Genomic DNA, 27,732 nt, shown 5'->3' on the forward strand with positions numbered 1-27,732 from the left:
ACAAATTTGTTTGAATGTAATAGCTGTAAACATGCAGTGCTATTCTGCATGTGACTTCATCGTTATGGTGACAGCTTGTACTGTAGAGTTAGTTGCCATGCCTCCTCCTTCATCATGATCTCATGATCAGCGCGTTAGAGCTCATACTGTCATACGATAGTACAGTATGTCACATGGCATAGGCAAATGATCATAAGCACTTCATCTGCAGGGCAATGGAGTCCTGAAGCTCTGCTGGAGTCTGTGATTCAGATGAATCACTACATGCACAAAATAAATACATAGAATAAAAAAGCTAACAAAATGTGCTAAAATGCAAGTCCAACACTAAAGTTCAGACTTCCAGCAGACTCAAGTCTGGAAACGTGTGCAACTGTGTGGCATAAATGCGCACAGACCAGAGGTGGGACCAAGTCATTGTTTGGCAAGTCACAAGTAAGTCTCAATTCATTGCCCTCAAGTCCCGAGTCAAGTCCCGAGTCAAGACAGGCAAGTCCCGAGTCAAGTCCCGAGTCAAAGGCAACAAGTCTCAAGTCAAGTCCAAAGTCCTGCAGTTTGATTTTCGAGTCTTTTCGAGTCTTTTTAACAGAAAAATAAAATATATACAGATTAGGTATGGTTGTAAGATCTGTATTAATTAAACAAACCTTTTTTTATTAAAGAACATTGCTCAGATATATAAAAATACAAATGCAATTTTCTGAAAAAGTACTGAACAGTGCTGCGTCTCGTCTCCACAGCATAATGCACAAAAACGAGTTCCACCAAAAAAAGACTCCATTTTGCCTCACATCACACAGAAATTGCAGGTCTACTGCTGTCTAATTCATTAAGTTTAGTTGTGCTATGTTATGTCTTCGGTGATCAACTTGTGATTAACCAAAATTACATAACCTCAATGTGCTAGCAGTAGACCAACTCCTGTATATGCTGCAAAGTTAAATTGAGTGAAATTGGAATTTTGTCAATTGAATCTCGTGTGTGCTAAAGAGATGGAGTTGCAAATCTGTCTAGCAGCAATGTAAAATGGTAGCACATATTGTTAATGAAGTAGGCTACTTCATACAAACAATAACGTTGTTTTCTTCACATAACGTTGAAGAGCTTTGCTCTCTACCTTGTGTGATGCTCGTGCACGGATTTCCTCTGTTTGTGGACAAAACTGATTGCGAGTTCTCAAATTTTCTCTCGTTCTCAAATATGCACTGCTCACACACAAATTTTCTTGAGCGCTCTCAGAGATTATATGCAAACTCACAATTTGTGTCGTGTTCCCTCTTCCTTTCATGCTTTTTGATATGATTCATATTGGTGCACTGTTTAATAACAATAACCAAAATACTAAAATAGACTTACATATTAAATGTTTAATCTAATAAACCATAACATTTTTGGTTGTTTTATATGATGAGATATTTTCAGTTTCAAACACTTAAAGACAGAGAATAGACCAGTGGTGCCCCCCTGAAAATTTGCATAAGGGGGGCCAGAAGAGGCCAGCTACGTCAGTGGCACCAATCAATCCACAATAATTTAGTGGCTGCTATTTATTTATTGAAATATTGCATTTTATTGCATTTATGTAAGTAGATTTAAATAAATAATGTCAACAGCAAAATCATATCGGGTTGGCCACAGGGGTGGCTAGAGTTTACACAGGGGAAACACCCCTTGTAAAGGGGTTTACACCACTATAAGGCAACCCTGGAATAGATGTTGGATGTAAAAAATACATTTTATTTTAAAAGCATTTAAACAAAAACTAATGCAAGCGGAAATGTAACTGTGATAAAAATAAGGAAACGCTTGATAAGGTATTATAGCCTACTGTACTATTCACTCTTCAAATAAATCTCACTATCAATCTCATTTTATCATGGCAGCTAAAATAAAGTAAACTAGTGTCTGCTGGCTTCCACTTTGCTGATGAGATTGTGGAGGACATTTTCCATGTCATCCTCTTCATTTTGAGGAAAGCTGTGCCACAGGGCCCCTGAACACGCATATTGGCATGTAGTGTGTTTTGAACAGTAGCCTACTACAGTAAAGAACTTCAATTGATCAGTTGTGGTAATACTATAGTTGCTATGGTAACACAAGTGTAATATAAACAAATTACCCAGTGCTGTATTATTTTACAATATAGGGTATTTTATACTACAAATCACTACACTTTACTGTAGTAAAACTACACTTTGTATTATTTTATCTGTTCACTATTGGTAATACTACTGTATTATGAAGCATTAATTAACAAGTCGTAAATAATACTAGCCTAAAACATAAGTATAATACAAGTATACAACAAGTATACTCAAAAACACTAGAATTTATTAAAGAATTTACCTTAACCTTTTAGTTTTTTGTGTATTGTTAATAAATAGTAAAGCAAGAAAGAAACCATATCAACATTCTTGGAATAACCCTTCGCTAAGCCTCGCCCTCCTTAGTTACTGTTGCTACGCCTGTCAAGCTTTCATGCCTGGCACATCTATTACAGTGTGTATGCGCTGGTGTCAGACATTCCCAAGGATTTAATTAGTCATTTTTGGCAAACAGGTGAGATATCTGAGAAAGCCAGACAAAAGAGGACTGCAGTATACATTACAGGGGTATATTCACAACATAATAGCAACTGATTAGAAAATAATTTTATCAAAATTGAAGCAAGGTTAGCCTAGCCACCTCATACGCTGAACATTCAACAGCATAGTTCATGCACAGCAGGAGAGGTGAAATTATAAAATAATCTAATAACCTAAGAAACTGATGGATTTGTGCCGAATATTAGCATCATTGACCTATAACAGTGTACAGTACCTATTACTGTCAGCATGTTTGTGTGCTCTTTATCCAGTTTTTATTCAAATTTGCAGTTAAGTAGAAGAAAAAAAATTGAAATGCACAATCATTAAAGTATAAATAACAGTAGTGAACAAATAGATTTTTCCTACCTATATATTAGTGTATTATAGTTCCTACCTATATATTAGTGTATGTATTTATATGCGTTACAATAGCGAGGGTTTAAACTAAGCAGTGCTCACAGGGTTCAACGCTAAGGATTTTTTCTACTGGCCCGATCGGGCCAGTGGTTCTGATTTTTACTTGCCCTGCCCAAATTTTCACTGGCCCCACCAAAAAAAAAAAGAAGAAGTTAATCGCTATTTGAATGTGCGTGTGTGTGTGTGTGTGTGTGTGTGTGTATATACACACACACACACACACACACACACACATAGTTGATTTGAGAATTATTAGTCCCCCTAAATTATTAGCACCCCTGTTTACTTTTTTCCCCAATTTCTATTTAACAGAGAACTGATTTTGTCAGCACATTTCTAAACATAATAGTTTTAATAACTCATCTCTAATAACTGATTTATTTTATCTTTGTCATGATGACTGTAAATAATATTTTACTAGATATTCTTCAAGACACTTCTATACAGCTTAAAGTGACATTTAAAGGCTTAACTAGGGTAATTAGGTTAACTAGGCAGGTTAGGGTAATTAGGCTAGTTATTGTATAATGATGGTTTGTTCTGTAGACAGTCTGAAAAACAATTAGCTTAAGAGGCTAATAAATTTTACCTTAAAATGGTTAAAAAAATGTTTTTATTCTAGCCAAAATAAAACAAATAAGATTATGTTCAGAGGAAAAAATATTATCAGACAAAATATCAACATTTCTTTGCTTTGTTAAACATCATTTAGGAAATATTTTAAAAAGAAAAAATAAAAAACAAAAGGGGGCTAATAAATCTGTATATATATTTACGGTAATTTTTAAAATGTTTAAGGAAAACTATTCAGTTCATCAAGGATATATTGATAAATGTAAAAAAGGTGTAATTGTTAAATATTTATTAAAATTTAAAATAACTGCTTTGTTATTGTATTTAGTTTCAAATAAAATAATTACTCCAGACATTATTGATTTTATAACTATTACCATTAATAAATATAATAATAATTAATATTAGTGATTTCTGAAGGATCATGTGACTGGAGTAATGAAGCTGAAATCTCATCTTTAAAATCACTGGAATAAATGAATAAATTAAATGATAAACTACTTTTAAACAGTTATTTTATAGTGCAACATTTCACAATTTGTATTTATGATGAAATAATTGCAGCCCTGGTGAGCAGAAGAAGCTTGTTTTAACATATTTAATCACACTGACCCCAAACTTTTGTGTATTGTGTATAGAATATTTTATAAGTGAAAATGTGCACTTTAATTTTAACAACCCACAGACATCGTCACCGAATACAAATCGAGGTCAGACTTTCTCATATATACAGAGCCTCGTTTCAATTGTCAGGTTTTGTAGAAATCGATCAATTGAATTAATCAATCTATTAAAGAAACGTTGACTATAATTCTGTATTTTAGGCTTAAATTATAGAGAGACATAGCAGATGAACCGAGACTGCATCAGATCAATGTAAATCTTTCTTTCGAGCTGTCAGTGCGGAAATGAACAAAACAACAGGCCTAATACAACATAGGCCTATTATACGATTAAAATATGGAAAAATTAACAGATAGTAATTTCGGTCAATTTTCCTGACGGATAAACCGAGATCAGGCTGGATAAACAGCTCTGGGTATTATTTCAGCATGCTTTCACTTTCGCATTTACCGGTAAGAATGACATCTCGCCCTGCTCATCATTCCCTCTTCATATAGCCGTATATATGGCTATTACACGATCATGATACACTGTGATATAGCCTGGGTCGTTAGTTCGTTGCATTGTTTTGTTTTCTCGCTACAATCGATACGCTCAATAGGACAGAGACCGCGTCTCATTCAGGCGATCTTGGACTGATTGATTTGGCGCGGAAGCGAGCGCAACTGCTGGATATATGCTAAAAAAACTCGCTAACGGGTGAAACGAGACAGATTCCGAAACAAACGTCTATGTGTGAAAGCACCGTAAGATTGTATTTGCACACAATTGACAGACAGTCGCAGCACGCAGCTCTGGCTCGATCTGTCAGGCAAAAAGGCAGCAGCTGGCCCGATCGAGCCAGTAACATTTTGTACACTGGCCCGAGTGTCTTTTTTAAATTTTTTTTTATAAGAAACACAGTTTAGATCTGTTTAGGATAAGAGGAGTGTGAGTTATTGCCACCTATCATTGAATGTGAATATCAAAAACAAAATAAAACAAAATCAACTTAGCTTAACTCCTTTACCGCCCCTCACACAGCTTGATCCACGCTGGCATTTCTCCTCTAGGGCTTTGGTTTTGAAAAGGGAAAAAATCCCACCACCCAGTCCAAACTTTTAGGATAGCGGGTGTCAGATTTTCACACTCCAATTGCGCAACGATTTGGCTTGTTTCCCTCGCTCGAAAGCTTGACAGAGCCTCTGCCCGTAGCTACGATTGGTAAGCCGCGATTGGTGGGTGGCGGTTTTTGGGCGTGGCTTAGCGAAGGGTCAGTTTAACAGGATCCCGTGAGAGCAAAAGCACTAAGGTATGAGACGCCATCGTAAACAAAAGTCAAGCGAACGCAAAGAGACTGAATGCACGAGAGAGAGAGAGAGAGAGAGAGAGAGAGAGAGAGAGAGAGAGAGAGAGAGAGAGAGAGAGAGGTGTATGTTGTATGTGAGAGAGAGAGAGAGTGAGAGAGAGCGAGTATTGGCACGCGAGTATTGGCTCGATCTCAAGTTCAAATTCAAATTCTCTCTGCGTTCGCTTGACTTTTGTCCACTCCGGCGCCTCATAGTAGTCACGTTGGATACTGTCGAATCAAAACAATCTACCATGCTTCGATTGGACGTCATGCCGAAAGCGCGCATGCTCACACACACGCGCGCATGCTGTCACACACACGCACACATAAACGGGCAGAGAGAGAGATCGGTCCATGTCAACATACTTTTTTTATCGTTGGGCTTTCCATGGGAAGCAGCAAGTCTTTACAAGTCAATAGGGGCAAGTCCTAGTCAAAGTCCAAGTCATTTATGTTCAAGTCCAAGTCGAGTTGCAAGTCTTTTTATATTTTGTCAAGTCGAGTCTAAAGTCATCAAATTCATGACTCGAGTCTGACTCGAGTCCAAGTCACATGACTCGAGTCCACACCTCTGGCACAGACCTTAAACAAACATCTCTGTATGACCTGAAAGACATTGTCTTAGTCGTCTCTCTTCATTCAGAGATGATCTGCATCAACACAATCACTAAAGAGGACTTAGTTAAGACTGTCTGTGCCTCTAAGTTACTCAAACATGCTATTTTTGATAATGCAGTGCATTATTATTATGCATGTTCATCATGTTCGTCATAATACGTCATATTCCAGTTTTCTAATTGCAAATCAATTATATTATTGATTTTCCACATGATCCACATGATAACTATTATGAACCGATACATTGATTCTCATTTCTGATTGAATGTGTTGCATTTGACATCATAATAATGTACAAGCACACACCGGTGATTATTCTAAGCTTTATCACATCAAGTTGCCTTTTGTTTGGCAAACTCAAACACTTGGGACGGTTAACCCAATGGTAAACTGAATCCAGCTAGCTTTCGGTTTCATATTGCTCATAATGCACCTGAGATTAACATTTAACTTGGCATACCCACAGACTGATGCTTCCTAAATCCTGGGTTAGTGACCTTATTTGCATATTTTTCAGTGCCAGAGTCACTGACTGGATGGACATAGCACACAACTTGATTACATCAAGACTTCAGCATTTCATCACATGCTCAAATTATTTATTGCTGACTTTTTGTTGCTGTTGTTGTTTTTTTATCCCTGAATGAATTTTTTGGATTATGAAGGTAAGGATAATCTGTTCTTCACACATACATTTACGATGCTATTTTTTATTTCCACCCTCAAACACTGAGATATTAGGCTCTACCATTCTAAACCAAAATTATTAAGGGTTTTATGCTAGCACTATAGAGTGTGTACAGTGGATGAACTAGAACATCAGTTCAGTGTGTGCACATTCAACTGTGTTTTATAACCACAAATACTATCTAAGCATAACTCACATACACTTTAAATTGTTTTTTTTTTTTTTTTTTTTTTTTGCACTGCTTTTGTAGTGTTGGGCTATCTACATGGTGTTATGTAAAAAAAATGCCAAAATCAATGTTGTCATACATGTCCTCACAGCATTATCTGCACATTATCAACAGTTCAAAAATTGCAGATAGAAAAACTATTTATTTTTTAAAATACTTTTATCTAGCTCATATTGCTTTAAAAAAGCCAACTGATTAACTTCTTTTAGTTCTGCCTGTGAATGTATTTGTAATCTTCATTCTCAGCATAGTGACCACTGGCATCTGCTTTTCTGAACTTTGCAGTTCTGCAGCCTCTCTCTCTCTCTCAGCTGACTTTTTGCTGCAATAAATAGACTGCCTAATTGAATCTTGCGTTCATCAAAATGGTGATATGCATCTCAATTGGACAGTGCCCTTCTAGGAGGTGAGCGGTTTGATTGTCTGTAATCCCATTATGGTGTTATCTTTCTGGGCAAAGACCCTGTCCAGTCCTAAGAGGTCCTAATGCATTCCATGTTGGTCTTGTTTCACTGCAATTTGGAGACATTTCCACTCTGTCTCAATATGCCACTGAGAATCACTCTGCAAGCGCATTGCTCTAATCTGTTGATTTTTATCCTGTCCAGATGTAGTTGTGTTAGTCTGTAATGTTAGGCGAGTCATTCCATGAAACCACCTTACGTGTCCAGCCATCTGATAAAATGCACTTTAAAGCATTTTAATTACAAAAGCTAACAAACAAATAAATAATTTATGTTAAGAGGTCAACCTTTATTTAAAATAAATAAAAAATAAAATAAAATGAAAGGAAAAAAACATGCTGAAATTTTACAATTGATTGAAAACTGAAAATGACTAAAAAGTGAAAGTAAAATAAATGTAAAAAAATATTTAAAAAATGTATACAAACTAAATTAATAAATAACGTAATACTAAACATCCTTAACTTTAATTAAAACCAATGTAACTGTCCTTTGTACTAAATACCAAAACTATCAACAATTAAAAATGACTAAGTATTAGCAATGAAGATTGATGAAGTTGATAACATAAGACAGCAGCAGACATTTTGTATTGAAATGTCTCATCAAAATATCCTAACATATGAATTGTTTTTCAACCAAAAGACACAGGAATTTAAAAAGTTATACCTCTTCAAAATAAACAAGCCACTTATTTCACGGAATAAATCTAGTTATATTTACCAGCATTTTATCAGTCACACCACACTTGTTGGACACAAACAAAGAGACACACAAGTACCACATAGACACAAACACGTATGTTAACACATTTAGGTGTCCACATACTGTAGCCATGAACCAAGAGTTGACTAGCTGTGAGAGCGAGCTAAAAGAATGACATGACATCGCCCTTGGCTTGTGTCTTATGTGTGAGAGGGACGTTTGGACAGACATTTGGACAAGACAGATCAGTCTATAGAAGGAGAGGACAGGCGTGTGATGAGAAAGACAGGCAATAAGAGCAAACAGAGGGGAAAGGGAGAAAGAAAGAGACATTACCCCTCTCCTTCCCCACCGCCTCCTCCGCTGTAGGTGTTGAGAGATGATCAGAAACGGGGAGACAGAGACAGACAGAGCCAGAGACACATACAAAGACACAAAACAGAGACAGAGACAGGAAAAAAGGCACAGGGAAAGAATGGGGTTTTCAAGCAGGAAAAACATCAATATGAGACAGAGAATACACATCACAAAATAATGGCAGAGCTTCTAGTTTGGTGTATATGTGGACACCTAATCTAGTGTGAACACTTAAAAACACTGAAATATGAAAATACGTTCATAAAAAACAGGGTGCAAAATTAACTTGTTGGCACAGTTCGCTGGGTGGAAATTTAAGGTTTTGCTTTTTCAGCCAGACTGCTTTGCATTGTGCCTGGAAATTATTTCCTTTAAAAATGTTAGAGATTGTAAATAAAATTGTGATTATAGTGGTTTTGATTAATTAAGGTTGCAATGCCAATTGATGATTTATAGCAGGGGTGCCCAAATGTTTTCTTATGAAGGACAAAAAAACAAATACCGTTCAGGGTCGTAGGTAAATATTTACCAAACTATATTACATTTAAGTTGCCAATTTCCTAAATTATTTCATAATATTCCAGAATAAATAAAACATTATTTTAAATTGTATTTATTATTATTGTATTACTAGTAGTATTATTTATTATTATTATTGTGTGTCAGGGGCGCAGTGGGTTGCACGATCGCCTCACAGCAAGAAGGTCACTGGTTTGAGACTCGGCTGGTTCAGTTGGCATTTCTGTGTGGAGTTTGCAATTTGCGTGTTCAAGTGGGTTTCCTGCAGGTTTTGCAGTTTCCCCCACAAATTCAAAGACATGTGGTATAGGTGAATCAGGTAGGCTAAATTGTCTGTGGTGTATGTGTGTGAATGGGAGTGTATGAGTGTTTTCTAGTGATGGGTTGCAGCTGAAAGGGCATCCGCTGCATAAAACACATGCTGGATAAGTTGGCGGTTCATTCCAATGAGGCGACCCCTCAATTAATAATGGGACTAAGATAAATAGGAAAAATGAATGAATGAATTATTATTATTATTATTATTTTATTCATATTAATGCAGTATAACTTTTTAAATTAGAAATTATTGCGATAAAAACATAAACAATCCAATTTACAACACAGTGGAGTTCACTGCTGAATACACTAATCAGGCAAAATCTGCCTTTGACTTGATTTACTTACTAAAGTCTCTGCATTGCTGTGACATTATGTACAATTAAACGAAATCTGATAAATTTACAGCATTTAATTTTTATTTTAACAATAAAACAACAAACAAACAAACAAAGGGTTGCATTAAATTTGAATTGACAATCTCAAAACCATACCCATCATTCTCACTGTCTTCATGGGATGGTGGGTCAAATCAAGGGTTAACATGGGCCAACTTTGGCCCACAAGACCTAGTTTGAGCATCTCTGATTTATAGACACATTTTGTCAGTAGATTAAAATAAAATTGTTCCTTAATGATATTTTACTGTTTTTAAGTTTAAGTTTATTATTTAAAATGTATTAAATGTAATAATAAAAAATATAAATAAAAACCACTAAATAAAAATAAAAATATTTTTTTCTTTATAATATTTGACTATTTAAGGGGGGAGCAAGACTGATTATTTTATTTTAAATTCTCACAATTTCGTCCTTCAATACTTTTCTGATTTCCAGAAAAGTTACAGTTCATTTTAATTATCTTGTATATGGGACTCTGTTAGTGTTAATTTTGCACCCTGCAGACAAAAGACTATATAAACATGCAGAGATACATACACACAGATACAACAAGTCACTCCCTGAAATAAAGTAAACAGTTAAAGACTCCTCCATGTCAGATAGCAAAAATATATAGCGACTGTTCCCTTGTTCACAGCCAGGGAGCGCCAGTCACCCCAGAGCGCCTGCCGTTCTGAGCGCTCCATAAGAGAGAGAGAGATAGTGATAGTGAGAGAGGAAGAGAAATATGACAGGAGAACCTCACGATGACAGCAAGAAGTACATTGCTCTCGTAAGGGAAAGGCAGGCACATCCAAATGCCTCGATATGAATCCCCTAATAAGATACTTATTCATGCGGGTGCTGGAGATGTGGGTGCAAATGGAAGTGGTGTTGAAGTGGGTTTGATGGTCAAACGGTAAAGGAACAGTGATGCAGAAAAATTCAAGGCAGGTTCTTTAAGAAAGTCATGCACAGAAAGATAGTCAATGCAGTTTACAAGCTCTTTCTTTTTGATTTAACTCTTAGAGGAAGCTTTCTGCCTTTTTCATGCCTTATAACTCAAATTAGAGTCCTAAAAAGGCCATATACAAAACTATTGGCACATTTACATGACAACAATGTACTAAAAACTGAAATGTTTTCCTTTGTTTTCAAAATGTTGCCATTACAGGCCTTCAAAATCCTCATTGTTGTGTTTTTATGATTAAAACACATTCAACATTTTCTGTTTTTAGTTGAAAACAGTGTTGTATAAATGGCCCCTGAGTCTCCATATGTAGCGAAACAAAAACAAGTCCGTAATCTAAAAAAAATACAGCAAGCCTGATTTAAAGCTATTCATTGAGAATGGGAATGTCAGTATCAGGCTCCGCATAAGCATCCATGCTGTGCAAAATTATTTTCGGGCATTTTATTTAGCATTTTTGGTCACGTCAGTGTTCTGTGAGCAGCCCCTTTTTAATATTAGTTCTTCAATCTGACAGCCAGTCATGGTACATATCATGTACATATCATATTAAGTCTTGTGTATGTTCACCCAAAGGGCCGAGTAGGTACAGAACTGCATTGCATATACCAGTAGACTTTTCTTAAGGAAAAGACAACGTCAGCAATTAGATTTACAGTTGTTCAGGATGTACACATACACAGGACCATATAATATTACCATTTCAAAGCATTCCGATTCTGGTATTTTAGGAAGAGAAACAATTGATTTCAGTTCATATTTCTTCCATTCATGCTTGGCTCTCCGACATTTCGATTCTTAGAATCCGCTCACATGCTGTTTACTAAGCCTGGAAAACAGACCTTCACATGCACTTTTTTCCAGTTTCATAGTAACAGATGCACCTTTCTGACCTCTCCCTCTTATTAATAACTCTCTCTGACCTGTAGATGAGCTGAATGCATCTGCTGGGATCAGATACACAACCCGGAACAGCCGCTTGCCATCATTCCTGTTGTCTCTTGTCAGCTATCCTGATTACCAATCCTAAATCTCTTCCCTTTTGTTGCTGGCTTGATTTATGCCAGTTTGTTGACACAGTACCTGATTTGGTCCATTCAGAACTGTTTGCATGGCTTGTTTTCGGATATTTGAGACAAAATATAGAATTCAACTGCAAATAAGCATTGCATCTCATTTCACATGCAAAAAGACAATTACAATATTTAAGTTTTCAATAAACAGAACCCTGCTTAAATCTGCTTTAAGGGTTGCTCACACTAACAAAAATAACTATAAATACAACTGTTTACAGCAATACCTTGAGCATGGCATGATGTTTACTATATTACTGTGCTGCAGTTTTCAGTTCAACTTCATTTATATAGCACCATTAAAAACAAAAATTTTTAAGTAGTCCATAATGACTGTCCATATTAGTATCGTTATCATCCCTGGCTTAAACTAAACTTATGACAGATTCAGACGACATGATATCAGTCTGATTTTGGTATGATCTGTTTAATGCAATGTATTGTGGTGATTTGCAAACAACATCAGGACTCAAGAATCAATCGTTTTATCTAATATAGTGAGAAGGAAAAGTTAACAGCTGTTTTATGCTCTTGCTTCACTAATTCCTCCTTCTCAATGAAATTACATTCACCATTAAAGTCAAGTGATGAATAGTTGTGAAGCAACTGACATGTTTGTTGTCCTAAACATTATGACACAGTTGTAACAGACATGTATATTGTGCAGTCTGAATCTGTTATAGACAGTAAGAACAGTCATAAAAAACTATTATATCTAGTTTTAATTAATTAGAAATAAAATTATTAAACAAATATAAAAAAGTGTATTATATGGACACTTGAATGTTTTCTTGTTTCTTTTTTTTTTTTTTTTTTTTTTGCAACATCTTGCATTTTGTTGTCTTTTTCCCCATATTTGGATTCAGCAAGGACTGTGGCATAGAAAATGGAGAGTAGAAATACCTGAGGTGAGGGTGGCTGGATGCTCCAGAGAGTCCTGGGCACTAAAGGGTTACAGGTGCCCAGGTAGAGTCATCACCCTCATGGAAATGGGCCCAAGCACACCCAGTGGGTAAGTACTGGGCAAAACATAGTGCATGGTGGGGCAGGACAGGGGGCTTGTGGTGAGAAATCACCAAAAGGAGAAGTGGATTGTAATGTGGGGAAGGATAAGGAAAAGGGGAAATAGGTCAAGAGGTGCCAAACGCATGGGAAAGAGAGAAAGGCAGAGAAATGGCGAGAGAAGGAAATGGTGAGAGAAAGAGTTAGATTGTATGGTATCAGGCTGGCGCTCCAGGGTGGCAGAGAGCTGTTTGACCTGTAGGAAGCAGGACAGGAAGGGACAAGGAGAGGCAGCAAGCAGGAGAGGAGCGAGGAGTGAGGCTGGGGCCTTGATGACACTTACGTGAAGGCGAACGCCACCAGGGCACCACTAACCACTATAAAGTCCAGGATGTTCCACAGATCACGAAAGTATGAGCCTTGATGCAGGACAAGACCTAAATCTACCATCTGAAACACACAAAGCAAACATTGCAAAAGGCAATGTTGAAAAAAATTATTCAAACACAATATGAAAAAAATTAAGAATCATGTCTTATTATTGTCATAAATGATGTAAACACATTTTTATGACACAATTGACACATTTTATGTGATATGAATTAATCAAAATATATATTTTAAAATAAATATTGTAACACTTGCATGAATTTAAATGCACTTACAATAATTTTAGGCATCTTTGCTAAATAAAATTGATTTAATTTTCTTTACAACAAAAAAAGTACCAACTGCAGACTTTTAAAACGTAGTATAAATTTAGCCAATCGTGATATTTTATTTCAATTCCATGATTTACATGATTAATTGGTTAAGCTCTTTAGGCTTATTTTGTAGAGTTAATGTTAAAAGCAGAACATTAAAAAGAAATTTTTACCCCGTAAAACTGTATGAACTTGATAAGTAAATATATGCTCTAACGCTACACATCATCACATCGAGACCAATACTTAGATCTTCAAATAAAGAAAAAATAAGGTGTTAAATCTCCAGACCACTATGTAGGCCAAATGTGTACCTTAATGAGCATCTCAAAGGTGAACACACCAGTGAACACATAGTCAAAGTATCGTAGGACCTGTAATCACAAAAGAGGGACAAAATGTCAGCAAAAAATGAAATGAAATTATTCCTGCCACTAATGCAAAGATGGATATAATGAATGATAAATGAAAGGATGGAGGGATGAAAATATAGACGGATGTTATTGACTGGAAGCATAGATAGGGAGTTGATGGGATGGCAGGAACAAAAGCAGTGGATGTTGAGCTGTTGGATTTTCTCACATTGTTGCGGGGAGATTCAGGCCAGACAGGGTCTTCAGCAGCCAGGGCAATACTGCTCATAGCAATAACCAGTAGAATACACATCTCAAAATATCTCAGTGTGACGATATAGTGACACAATCTCCGAAATCTAAAACACAAGATCATAGAACATGCCTGTTAACAACAGATTTACACATCAACTCGAAGAAGAATATTAAAAAGCTCATTAATCACGTGAAACCTGGAGTCTAATCAATTTTTTTTTAAATCAAAGTCAACAGTGTTTCCAACCCATTTTACACAGATTTTCCATATTTGTAGACATTTTCAGGTGAAGCATGATAGTCATTACATACATTAGATTAGAGCCAAGAAGTCGGAGTGTTGTTTTATTTTTCCTAAAGTCCAATTTTCTGCTAACATTATAATATCATTCATAGTGTTAACTAACCGCTATTAGAATTAGATGGCAGCATAAAGTAACATGAAATAGCGACTGGTGCTTCAACACAATTATTTTTAGATATATCTAAAACATTTACTTTAGAGTTATGTTTGTTATTGCAACTTTTTAATAACATTTGTGAAAATAACATTGTTAGCTCACAATGCTAACACGTATTAATAAATCAAGGGTGAGCGGAGGGGACGTGTCCCCACCAATATCCACCAATTACTGAAATGTCCCTACTAATAATTTAATTCACTTCTAAATAAAAATGATGCTTCATCAACCCTTAGTAACCTACATGTGCAAAAAGTCACAAGTTTACCATTAATCAAGGTTGTGCAGTTAAATTAAAATTTGATTTTAATTTTGGCCTCTATGATTATAACAAACAATAATTGGGATAAAACAGGTCAATTGTGCCACGAAGCTCTCTAAATTTCTCTACATTCTCACCTCTTTAAAGCCCGACTGCAGTACAATCATGTAAATTGACTTTTGCAGGATTGGAAGTTATTTGTATTATTGAGGGTTTATTTTATATTATTAAATACTTTATTCATGCTTTCAAAAGCGCAAATTTGTGCTGTTTAATGCACGCGGTCTAGGGATATATGTCCCCACCAATGTCCAGAGCAAATCTACGCCCTTATATTAAATGCTGCAAAAATGATTGTCAGCTGATGCATTATCAAAAGTGAACAAATGTTCACTGTAAAGTGTTTTTTTTCCAATTCAATTTCTTACATATGTTTTTTTCTAAGTTCCATTTCTTTTTTACTCTGATTTAATAATAATTTTTTTTAATTAAAATCATAAAATGTTTGCAATTTAATATTTTACAGTTCTTAAAGTTACTTAGTTATTCATTGATTTTTTTATTCTTTTCAAATTGGCGACCACACTCACGGGTTGGTGGTGGTCAGAATGAACATTGAGGTGTAGGGTGGCATGGGTTTAGGCCCTCCGTCATCTTTCTCATCATCATCATCGTCACCCTTTGTGTCTTCCTTCTTTGGCAGAGGCTCAGTGTTGGCATTTTTATTGACTGTAAGTATATAATCAAAAAACACTAATCAGCAAGTTAGATGATACACCCATTGAAAAAGTTATCATCCTGAAATCTGTCTCTCACCCTGTAGAATGGCATTACTGGAGGGGAACATGGGAGGAATGTCCACGGCAGTGTACTCAGGTTTCATACCCAGGTGACCGATGCTAGTAACATTTGCAATGGTAGAGGAAGGGTTGGTGAGGATGAGGCTGCTTTCTGTACCAGTATGTGCCAGGCCGGCAGAGTGGGCAGTGTTGGCCAGATTAAGCAGACTATCATGTGGCTGGGTAGCAAGTTTGTTGTTCATGGCATTGTCCAGGTCTTCGCTGTACTGACTGTCCTGCCTGGACAGAGTCTTCTGAATGGGACGGGTTGTAGAGAGAGTCGGGCCACTTGCATGGCCATCCCTAGAGAAAGAAGACAGCAAGATTACAGCATGCTCTTTGAGAAGCTCTTGGGTGAATTATTCAAAATGATTGTGCTTCTGCTCCAATTTATATGAACTAAGCAAAAATTCTTGTCGGCTCAGTCCCTTTATTAATCCGGGGTCGTTACAGCGGAATGAACCGCCAACTTATTCAGCATGCAGCGGATGCCCTTCCAGCCACAAACATTTATTCACACACACACTCTTACACTACGGACAATTTAGCCTACCCAATTCACCTGTACCGCATGTCTTTGGACCGTGGGGTTTTTTTGTGTTAAAAGCTGGTGGGAAAATGACTTTGATATTAAAAAATCATCCTAGTCGTCAGTCACACAATCCTCTACAAATAATTTCTTATCACCATTATTAAAAACACAAGAAGCTTCTAAATATTTTTGTGAAAGTTGTGATTTTTGATGAACAAAACATTTAATAGAATAAGAACTGTACTGTACTCTAAACCTTTGAATGGTGTTATAAAAAATACATCACTTCAGATGTTTTGAATGATTTGAAAATGTATTTAACATTCATTCTCATTAAACACTTCATATCTACTATCCAGACAGATGAATCAGCATTTAAGCATCATTTAACTGCTGTGTGCAAACAGCTCAAAAACTGAACTTTGTAAATGAATGCACTATGAGCCTTTTGTGTACAGAAAAGAGTTGTGTGTGCATTTGCTGCTTAGGTAAACTGCTTTGCTGTAATTTACTGAAAATAGAACCATTGACACAACTGTTTCAAGCTTTTTTAAAGGCTTACAGATCATTGGAGTGAAAAGAAAAAGAAAACGTGTCCAGCCACAACAAAGTGTAAAAAGCCCAACCAGAGATGAATTTGTCTGGTACTCACCTCCTGTTACGGTGTCGTACCCCTCTCTCTTTCCTCCCCTCACCCTCATGCCGATGCCGTCTGTGTTTCCGCTCCCCTCCATCTGAATGCTCACACTCAGGTCCTCTTTCCTTGGCCTTACTCCTGTGTCTCCTCCCTCCAGGCTCTCCACCGCCCTCTGCAGCTTTGCGATGTTGACGGGCCTGACTGCAGTGCTGGCTGTGCTGGTGTCTGCGGTGGGACTCTCTACCCTCCTCATAGTGCTCAGAGCCCAAAAGACTGCGGCGGGACCCTGTTGAGTCTCCTCTTTCCAGTGCGGGCCAGGACTCAGACCCTCCACCTCCTCCAGTCTCGGCCTCATTGAAGTTGGGCTGTTTGTGTAGGAGCTGATGGGAATGCTGAGGTTGGCCGTCACCCGGACGGGTTTTGTTAGTGTTGTTATTGCGGTTCTCCTGAGGGTCCACGACTAACGGCCGGTCCAGGTGAGTTTTCATGTCGGGACGTATGTGACGGGAGTATGAGACCTGGAAGCATGAGACAAACATTAAGCCAATCACTCAATTGCTCAATGAATAGAAGAATATTTGTTTAAAAATATTAAATAAATAATTTTTACTTAAAATGGGGTGAATGGTGGCCACTCTATATGTTATTATTATTTTTATTATTAAATCCTTTTAATCCTTTTAATTCAAGCGGAATCTGCCTTTGACTTGATTTGCTCACCAAAGTCTCTGCATTGTTGGGTGACAGTGTGTGCATTTAAACAAAATCTGATTAATTTACACCATTAAATTGAAACATTTCATTCATTCATTCATTTTCTTTTTGGCTTAGTCCCTTTATTAAGGGTTTGCCGCAGCGAAATTAACTGCCAACTTATCTAGCATATGTTTTACACAGCGGATGCCCTCGTTTAATTTCAGGAAGCTTTTAACAATAAAACATCGAAACAACCCCATCATTCTAGGTTAACACGGGCCAACTTTGGCCCTCTGGCCCTAGTTTGGGCATCCCTGCTTTAGCCTATAGCCAATCATTATGAAAGTGAATAGTGACCTGCATAAAAAAGCCATGAATCAACAGGAATAAATATAGTTGACAATATTCATTACATGAAACAATAAATTCATGTTTTTAGCCATTTCGAAACAGAATTTGTGCGTAGGTAAAGTTTATAGCACAAACTGTTTATATAATGACCCCTGGCAGTAGTCAACATTTGAAGCGGTTCATCACCTTTTTTCAAAGCCGTTCTAAAACTACTGAACATCACCCATTCTTGTTTTAGGACAGTTTTGAAAAAAAAAAATCTTAAATCCACTTCAAATGTTGACAACTGTAGTTTTAATGTCATTTTCACTTAGTCTTTTCAATAATGCTTGATAAAGCACCATTTACGAGCTCAGAGCTGCTTTGATGCGATCTACATTTAATAATCAGCCTGTCTGCCGTGTTCTTTCAGACTAAGAAATTAACTCAAAAAGGTTTAATACCAATAAGGGTGGGTAAATACTGAGTAAATCTTATTTTTGTGTGCACTATCCCTTTAATATCAGTTGGAAACATGGCTTTATAGTGAGCAAAATAACCAAAACCATTAAAGAATGTGCTACCAAAAATAACTCATACTTCTCACCTTCCAACGGTCTTCAGGGTCCAACTCATTATAAAGAGCCTCTCTGCTGTTCACGAGGGTCTGTCGTCTTAACTCACTAGTGCGCTGCTCCCATACCGACTTACAACCTTTGTGGTTCTTCTGCTGCTCCTTACTGCACAGAAAGAAAGACAGAGAGACACACACATTTTACAGTAGATCTGAGATTATAATCATCAAGAGGGAAAAGTCAGGTTGCTGCAGCTACCGCAGGCTGAAAATGCACACCTACAAGCTACCAGCTACCATTTGTTAAAGAGGATGATTGCACCGCTTTGGTCAAACTCACTCACAGAAAACACACACGCGCACACAAGCGCACACACACACACACACACACACACACACACACACACACACACACACACACACACAGACACACACACACACACACACACGCGCACACGCACACGCACACACACACACACACACACTGATTTAAAATAACTATCATAATTCTGGGAGTGAACACATCACAGGCGCCCAACCCTTGGAGCAAAGCATGTGAAAGAGAGCGAGTAAAGGAGATAAGAGGAGAACAGCAGGTGATGAGTAGCAGGATGAAGAGAGAAGAAGAGACGAGGAGTGACAAACCCGTCCCATCCCACCCAGCGGTCTGGAGCACAGAGCGGGGAGCAGCACAGAGAAACCGAGGAGGAAATGCACACGTCGAAAAAAAGGCTGATGGGAGAATAGTGGGAGGTGTGGGGCGAACAGAGGCGTTTTAAAAAAAAACAAAACAGAGAGAGTATAAATGAATAAATACCAGTCTAGAAAGTGTTCTGTTGCATCGAGACGCTCAGAGTTTACTGTCACGCTGAGGAGGAAAACAGCATGTGAGAAACACAGAACATCTCTTTGCTCTTCACCCGCATTCACACGCTCACCAGCACACACATTGCTTTTTTTCTCCCTTATTCGCTCTTCATTTCCTAACAAATGCTTGGACAAATTGGAATCATCTTCAATCGGTCGGTGAGTGAGTTGTGAGATGGTGGACAAAGGATTACATTACAGATAATGACACCAAACATAACAGACAACAAGTTGCTAAAACCCTATCATCCAAACTCCAGATACCCACTTAGGTTTTCAGAAGGCTACAAGGTAAAAAACCTTTGCATTTACAGATAATATGTATTTTAAATACCTTTTGTACCTTTTGAATGTGCTAAAAACGTCTTTGTTACTTACAGTTAAAGTTTGGGGTCAATACTAAAGAAAAAAAAAACAGTACTTAGATTAAGATGACAAAGATGCGTTCAAATGATTTCTAAAAAACTAACACTGCAGCATTGGACCAAAATTCTGCTTTACTACATTGTCTATTACACTTTGTTTCATTAACATAAACGTATGATTTTGAAAAGTCGTTTTACTTTGCAAATTATTTACACCTTAAAGTTTGCTTTGATTGATTGCATTTTACTATTGCATACACTTTGTAACATTTTATTTATCAAGTTTAAAAGTTTCTTTAACACTTCTGTTTATTTTATTATACAGAGATTGTTTTTTGACTATTAAAACTATTTGCCTTAGTAATGTTGGTAAATTAAAATAAAGTGAGTAAAAAATCCTAATTTATCTAAATTTATTGTTAAAAATATTCAATAATTATTGATACCAATAATATGAAACCTGATATTGTGATTTTCTTTTCAATATCGCCCAGCCCTAGTTAAAAGTATGATCTTATTCTACATCCCTAATCCTACCCAAAATCTAAATCCAACTTCTACTTTACTAACTATTAATAAACAGCTAATTAGTAGTTTATTATGTTTGTAATGGTTTGTTAATGCCATGAATTTTGACCTAAAAAAAGATTGATAATGACTAGAGTCAGAATACTATTAACCATTATGGCTGTATCTGGTACATTAATTTAAAGTAATAAATCAACTGAAAACACAAGTGGTTTCAAACTTTAATGCGTTTCTTCTGTTGAACGCAGTAGATATTTTGAAGAAGGCTGGATTGCCCATTGAGAGGGGAATACTACAACAGTCAATGGTTAATGGTTATCAACATTCTTTAGAGTGAACTATCCATTTAACCTGGTGTGTCCCAGATTAAATAAAGAACAAATTACAACAAGTATTGTACGTATAGTGCATTAAAAGAACCAGTGGTGATTTGAATCTTTGATAGCTTCTAATTAGAGCAAAAAAATTAATAAAAAAAGAGGCAAATTTCTAAATTAAACCTTACTTTTGACCTTTATGATTATGTGGTTGACAAGAACTGTAAAGAAACGGAAAAAATGAAAACAAATATAAAAAACACATATTATACAAAGAAAATGTGGCAGGAGGACAAAGAGAGAGAGAGATGGGAGAGAGATACTCACGCTGCGATAGAGAGGTTTGCTGCAGACAGAGGGCTGACCTCAGCCACTTCCTTGGCCGTCTGAAGAGCCATTTTCTTATTGGCTGCCTGCTCTTCCTCCTGTTCATCCTATACATGGAGAGAAACACGAAGCATATTGGTTATTACGTGATGCGCGCTGGTGTGTGGGAGTGTGAAGGATAAACAGTCTGAATGAAACGTGGTCACTGAGAGTCATCATATTGACTGCCAGAGAACAGGGACCTCCACAAGAGAAAAAAAAGAAAAGAAAATTACTGCACTGACATAAAAAGATTCATATTTGAACAGAAAAAAATATATAACGTACACAAGCACATTACATGCAGTATTGTCAAGGCCTCAGAATCATCTAATTTAACATAAATAAAATAAAATAAACATTTTATTTGAGAATGGTTGTGCATAAATTAAGCTTGTTCAAACATATTTGTTTGCTTGTTCGTCAACAATGCGTGTGTTTACCTTGGTCAGCTCTTGTGCATTGGCCAGGTTATCCACAGCGATAGCCAAGAACACATTGAGCAGTGTGTCTGTTCACAGATGAGTAAAGGAACTTTACATTAATGTGTGACTGGTGTACTCAATTATACATCAATACAATCACAACGATACAGCGTAAATTTGTTAGCATTCTTTACCAACTGTTTTTGAAGCACGATGTGAGCTGGAAGTATTAAAATTCAGTACATAGCATACTGTGAGTAGCTCAACAGTGCCACCATTTTTTATTTTTTTTGCAAGGACTTCTAAATGAGAGATACTGGGGCATTTTTCAGACTTTCTAGTGCCCACTTATTTTCTAATTAACTATTTCATTAGTATAGCTGATAAATACATTAATATAAATCATTAATATATGAATTAACTATTTAACTATGTATATTTCATAAACTTTAAGTTATCATAATTAGGTCTGTCACGATGTGCATTTTTTGTTGTGCGATATACTGCACCAAAATATATTGCGATAAACGATATTATTGGCATTTTAAGACCATTTTACGCCACTCATTATATACAGTATTGCCAGAATGACAATATAATATAATCGCAATGCAAGTACACTCCCCCAAGAACACATTACATTTTATTCTTCAGAAAACTTCATTTAATTATAGCCAATTTAACAATTTAATTTGGAATCAGAATGTGAAATTGCTTATCCTAAATATAAAATAATAAATGTTAACAAAAAAGTGCAAGGTAAAAAGTAACAGAGGCTGCGATATCTGCTACAAGATCTATTTTCATTCATCAGGCACCCGCTTGAAAATATAGGAAACTAATTTATTCATAGTAAATACTATAGTGTTTTTGTTTAACCATACTGACAATGACACCTCCAATAGATAGAGATGTTCCACAATCAGCTAAAATGTTGCTAGAATCAGTTTTCATGCATGAGCAATATACATATACATATATATATATATATATATATATATACATATACATATATACATATACATATGCATATATATATATATATATATATATACACATATATATATATATACATATATATATACATATATATATAGCATCACCAAAAATTATTGAGGTCAGGTCCATTTGTTGTGCGATCTGCCAATATATTAATTATTGTGACAGGACTAATCATAATAGAACAACTAAATAGTATTATCGTGCCATTTTCACTCACAATTTCTTCAAGTTTAAGCAAATTTTTATATTGACAGCTGGTCATAAAGATGTTATGTGTGCACAAGATATAACAAAAGATTGTCTTAAATAAAACACTAAAATGCAGTAAAAGTGCCTTTTGAACTTGATGAAGTTGATGTATTCATGTCCTCAATTCCTAAATCATTCATCAACCTTGTCCAGAGCAAACAATATGAATCTACTTTGTAACTTATTCAGTTAATACATACGTTCTTCATTGTAGTATATGTGAAGTAGCATATAAAATTAAAGTCTAAATCCTTAGTTTAAACATTCTCAGATAAAAAGCCTGAAGTGTTTATTTGTTTTGTTTGTTCTGAGAACAAACGTGACTTTCTTTTCCTCACCTGAACTTGACAAACTCCAAATCAACATTCTGAGGCAATTAATAATGCATAAATTGGAGGCCAAAAAAATACAACACTACAGGTTTGCTAGGACACTAGACAATCAAAAGTTATGCATGTACAATTAGATTACTACAAATGTGTTATTAAAATAATAGCTGTATAGACTCAGGAGTCAATACTGCTGGTGCATTTGGAAATCAAGAAAATTGTTTTGTGTGTTTGGATACAGTTGCCGAAGAGCGTAAGAACGATGAAGAAGACTGAGAAGACCATGCCCTTTTTGACTCCACCCTGAGACTCGATCCCATCATACATCACCATGTTCCAGTCTTCACCGGTCAGGATCTGATGTAAAGGAGAGAAAGGTCAATCCTGGATCAATGCGATCAATGACTGCTCACTGTTTGACAGGCACATTTACTCACCTGAAACACTGTCATTATTGCTGCAGGAAAAGTATCAAAGTTCGTTGGGGGTGTGCCGGCTTCAAAATTAAACCTGAAGAGATTAAATTATGGTTAAGTTTCTAGATTATATAATATGGACAGAGCGGAACCAAACATAAAAAGATAACATAAAAATAAAAATAAAATCACAAACAGTATTTAGTATTTTATACTGACTGTCCCCCAAACAGCTGCATCCCCAGCAAAGCAAAGACCACAATGAAGAGGAAAAGGAGGAAGAGTAAACTGATAATGGACTTCATGGAATTTAGCAAAGACACCACCAGGTTCCTCAGAGACGCCCAATACCTGAGAAAAGGGAAATGGTGAGACGTTTAAGACACTTGAGCCATGCTAAAGTGGAAATTCTAGTGGACAAAAGATTGGGATAGAGAGACAGACATGGGACTTGAGACATTAGAGACTCACTTGGTCACTTTGAAGATCCTCAGTAACCTGAGAGCTCGTAACACACTGATCCCAAATGAGGTTCCTGGCTGGATCATAGCCCAGAGCACCTCGAAAATGCTGCCACAAATGACCTGTACCACACACAAAAACAAAAAGCACACACATAAAAACACAAATTTAAAGATCATTCAATAACAGCAAGCCAGACAATCAAATCACCTAACTAGTATCTGCACTTTTGTTTAGCTTTCAGTAAAAAAATAACAAAAATATCCTTAAAACAAGACATGTTTACAGTGCAAAATATCCTCAGACACAAATACCCATATTAAAACTTAAGATGTCTTTAGAATTTAAAGTTGAAGTGTTTGTATTACTATTTGTATTTGTTATTATTAAATCAAAACACTCAAAATACTAAAAGACTAATTAAGAAATACATTTATTTGCAAAGTATTATGCATTAAAGAAACTCTTCAGTTACATAAACCATTTTTAGTACAACTTGTATACTGTGTTCAGATTATTATTATTTTATAATACAGAAGAAAGGAAGAGAAGAAGAAACTCACAATGCAGTCAAAACAGTTGAAGGAGGAGTGAAAATAAGGTCTGGTGCCCAGTCCGTACATCTTAATACACATCTCTGACATAAAGATGCCCAGAAAGATGAACTCAGCAAAGTCTGGATTAAGGACAGAAAATAAACACCAAGAGAAAAAAGCATATTTATAAACAACAACTTAATGAAGCAAGCATTTCATTTAATAAATCTTGGGTCACAAAATGCAAGCACATTAAACAAATGTTTTGTGCACATTAATAATTTATAAGGTAATAAATAAGGTTTTAAAGCTGTATCCTTTTACGTCGTTTGTTCCAATAATTATGTGGCGAAATTTATTCGATTGTCTTGTTAAAAGCACCTTATGTGCAACTGCTTTCACTTGCAGAAGCGTTGTGTCTCCTAAAATAATGACATATTTAAACTCAAATTAATATTCTGTGTTGAATTATTTACTTCTGGGAGGTAGCCCGGTAATTGCAGGGATAATGTACATTCTACTGGCTAATACCACAAAATAAATCACTTCAAGATACAAGAAGCTGAAAGATCACACCATCAGGGTTTATTCTGCAATAGCACCTGCTATTATATACATTACATTACATTATTCCTACATGTTGAAGTTTGTCACGTGATACTTTAAAGGCACCCAGAACCGGAAGCTGAGACCGTTATTTGTTGTTTTGTTTTGTATTTGTATTTCTTTCTAGAGAAACGGAATATTAAATGACACAACATTGGGCGTGGATTGTTTTTTTCTACCACAAGCTGAATGGATGTAGTAAAGTAGGTATTTCATACAGAAAGATCGGGGGGAGTGTTTGAGTAGAGTTATTACAACTTAACAGGCACCTCCTCCTCACCATTTGTTATCTAAACTGACAGTTGGAGGGGTGTGGTTAATTACAGTAGCCATGCACAATTCCTAAGAGATACGTAATCTGACAATTTAATTAAAAAATAAACAGGGAGTGCTTCTTCAGATTTCAATTAAAGATTGGAAGGGCAAACAATTTTTTCCTCTTAATGACATGCACAAATGTATTATTCACCTCAAAACTAGAAATATGAGCAAACAAAATCATATGTTTAGTTTTGATTTTTCGGAAACTTTAAATGCTTCCATATGAATGTTTTAACAATATTATTCCACTATTCTAATAGCGTTATAATTGCGTAGTGTACTCTAAAATATGATATTATCAATGATTTTTAGATCTATTTATTAATCATTTCTGGGTTTGATTTGAAATGGACTTTTTACATCAAAATACAAAAAAGTTTGCAAATCCATGCAGGTCTATTGATGAGTGAGAAGACAGGTGAATAGGCAGACTTACAAAGGAAGTCAGAGAGTGTTTCGGGCTGGTCATAATGAACCACAGCCACACACAGTGTGTTGAGTCCCACCAGACACAGAACAGTCCAGTAGAATGCTTGAGTCTTCACAATACGCCTAATGAAGAATCTTAGCCGACGCTCCTTTTTATGGAAGGAAGAGCCCTCCAATTTGGAGCTTTTCAGACTGCCCCGTGCAAACGGAGAACCTGATGAAGAGAAAACAACAGATAACATGAACAGCAGGGAAATGAGACTCAATACATTTCAATGAATAGGGGATAAAATGAAAAGAAAAAAATATACTAATTCACATTAATAAATATAATTTTTGGACTCAACTATAGGTTAGTGTATAGTAAATTACAGGAACAATCTCCATGGAGAAATACGAGGTTGAGGTTCCTATTGCTAAGAGGAACAATGGTTCCCAACAAAAGTAGATGACAGCACATTACGACACAATTTTTAATTTCATGTTGAATTAACCTTTTAATAAACCATGGATTTTAAGCTGTCCTTCAAAAAAAAAATATATATATATATATATATATATATATACATATATATATATATATATATATATATATATATATATATATATATATATATATATATATATATATATATATATATATATATACATACATACATACATACATACACACACACAAACCTATAGCTTTTATGCCATATCAGCCCTAATAAATGTACAGATATGTATGTTTTTAATTAAAACTCAAGTGCACCTATATCTCCATCTCCATCCTCTGCATCCAACAGATCTGTTTTACTCTTCTTGATGGTGGGCCTCCTTCTCGAGCCTGTGTACAACAGACCAAAATTACTCAGTTGCAACATAACAATCACTGCATAAAATATTCAACACCATATTTTCCAGAACAATCTGAAACATGCTGCAACTTGTGTTATACTGCAATTTATAAAACATTTAACGTTATTTACAGCATTATTCATTTTAATCATGCAAATGGCCCTGTTATAACGTCTTTAAAAACTCATTTATATTTTACTATTTATTTTTTTTTTACTTTTAAAGTGCCATTAGCTATTGACTTGCATTATATAAAATTACGAAGACCATGTTTTTAGCTAAAACCTTCTTTATATGCTTAATATGCTACTGAAGAAATAACTCATATACATCTTGGATGGCCTGAGGGTGAGTAAATTAACAGCTGATGTACATTAACTGGTGAACTAACCCTTTAAATCCAAACAATCAAGATGTGCGCACAGTGATTGCTGTGCAATTCGTTTGTTTAATGCACTATGTATCCTTTTCAATACTAAACTGAAAGTTAAAAAAAAACTTCAATGGATTATTTGAAGTGGATTAAACATTTATTTTTATTTACTGTTATTTTGCTTTAGTTATAAATTATATTATATTATCTGATTTATACATTACAACATTACTTTCTTCAAAAATATGGTAGATAGAAAATACATAAGCACATTGATAGAAAATATGAGACTTTTTGGAGGTGTAGCATGTTTACTATATGGATCATATAGAAAAATCTGACATTTTGATGTAAGCTACAGATGAATGGTCCATGTACATACATGTACTGCTCATGAACAACATTAACTGCACTTATAGACATGAAGTATACAATATCACTCCTTCAGCAAAGCCAACATGATATTGATATCTCTCTTCCTTTAAAATGGGAAATCAACACCTAGTCCCAATGAGGGACCAAAGAGAGGAGAAGAGGGGGATGAAAAGGAAGGAAGGATGGAAGAGTTCATGTAAATACCATCAAAGGGCATTCGGTCATCTGGGTCATTGTCCTCGTCAGCCAGAATCACTTCTTCTACACACAACCAAACAAAATTCGAATCAAACCACTGCAAAAATTATGAACGTGGGGATAATTGCTTGTGCTTAAAAAATGCCTTTTGCAACAATTCCTACATTATCAGCATGTTCCAAGACTGAGACGTACATGTGTAAAGACATCCGTATCAAATGAGACAGGCT

At 35.8% G+C, this 27,732-nt stretch overlaps 1 protein-coding gene across 50 annotated transcripts in view; it reads right to left on the reverse strand.

Annotated features, from left to right (window-relative positions):
* cacna1aa (calcium channel, voltage-dependent, P/Q type, alpha 1A subunit, a) overlaps positions 1-27,732 on the reverse strand; it is a 156,211-nt gene that overhangs the window by 59,110 nt on the left and 69,369 nt on the right. For 46 of the 50 annotated variants that reach the window (XR_012401092.1, XR_012401089.1, XR_012401095.1 and 43 more), the window contains 18 exons: positions 27,509-27,565; positions 26,471-26,545; positions 25,724-25,930; positions 24,388-24,500; positions 23,834-23,946; positions 23,582-23,713; positions 23,384-23,456; positions 23,186-23,303; positions 21,385-21,452; positions 20,903-21,009; positions 19,316-19,366; positions 18,532-18,664; positions 16,914-17,416; positions 15,707-16,032; positions 15,481-15,619; positions 14,142-14,271; positions 13,874-13,933; positions 13,199-13,305 (listed from right to left, as the gene is read on the reverse strand). Coding sequence is in view for 41 of the 50 variants with exons in the window: in XM_073944621.1 (XP_073800722.1) it covers positions 13,199-13,305; positions 13,874-13,933; positions 14,142-14,271; positions 15,481-15,619; positions 15,707-16,032; positions 16,914-17,416; positions 18,532-18,664; positions 19,316-19,366; positions 20,903-21,009; positions 21,385-21,452; positions 23,186-23,303; positions 23,384-23,456; positions 23,582-23,713; positions 23,834-23,946; positions 24,388-24,500; positions 25,724-25,930; positions 26,471-26,545; positions 27,509-27,565 (2,512 nt within the window). In the remaining 9 variants the exon portion in view is untranslated. The remainder of the gene's footprint in view (positions 1-13,198; positions 13,306-13,873; positions 13,934-14,141; positions 14,272-15,480; positions 15,620-15,706; positions 16,033-16,913; positions 17,417-18,531; positions 18,665-19,315; positions 19,367-20,902; positions 21,010-21,384; positions 21,453-23,185; positions 23,304-23,383; positions 23,457-23,581; positions 23,714-23,833; positions 23,947-24,387; positions 24,501-25,723; positions 25,931-26,470; positions 26,546-27,508; positions 27,566-27,732) is intronic. The other 4 variants (XM_073944635.1, XM_073944634.1, XM_073944636.1 and 1 more) reach the window with 1 other exon arrangement.

Source organism: Danio rerio, chromosome 3 (genome assembly GCF_049306965.1).
Source record: "Danio rerio strain Tuebingen ecotype United States chromosome 3, GRCz12tu, whole genome shotgun sequence".
Lineage (NCBI taxonomy): Eukaryota > Metazoa > Chordata > Actinopteri > Cypriniformes > Danionidae > Danio > Danio rerio.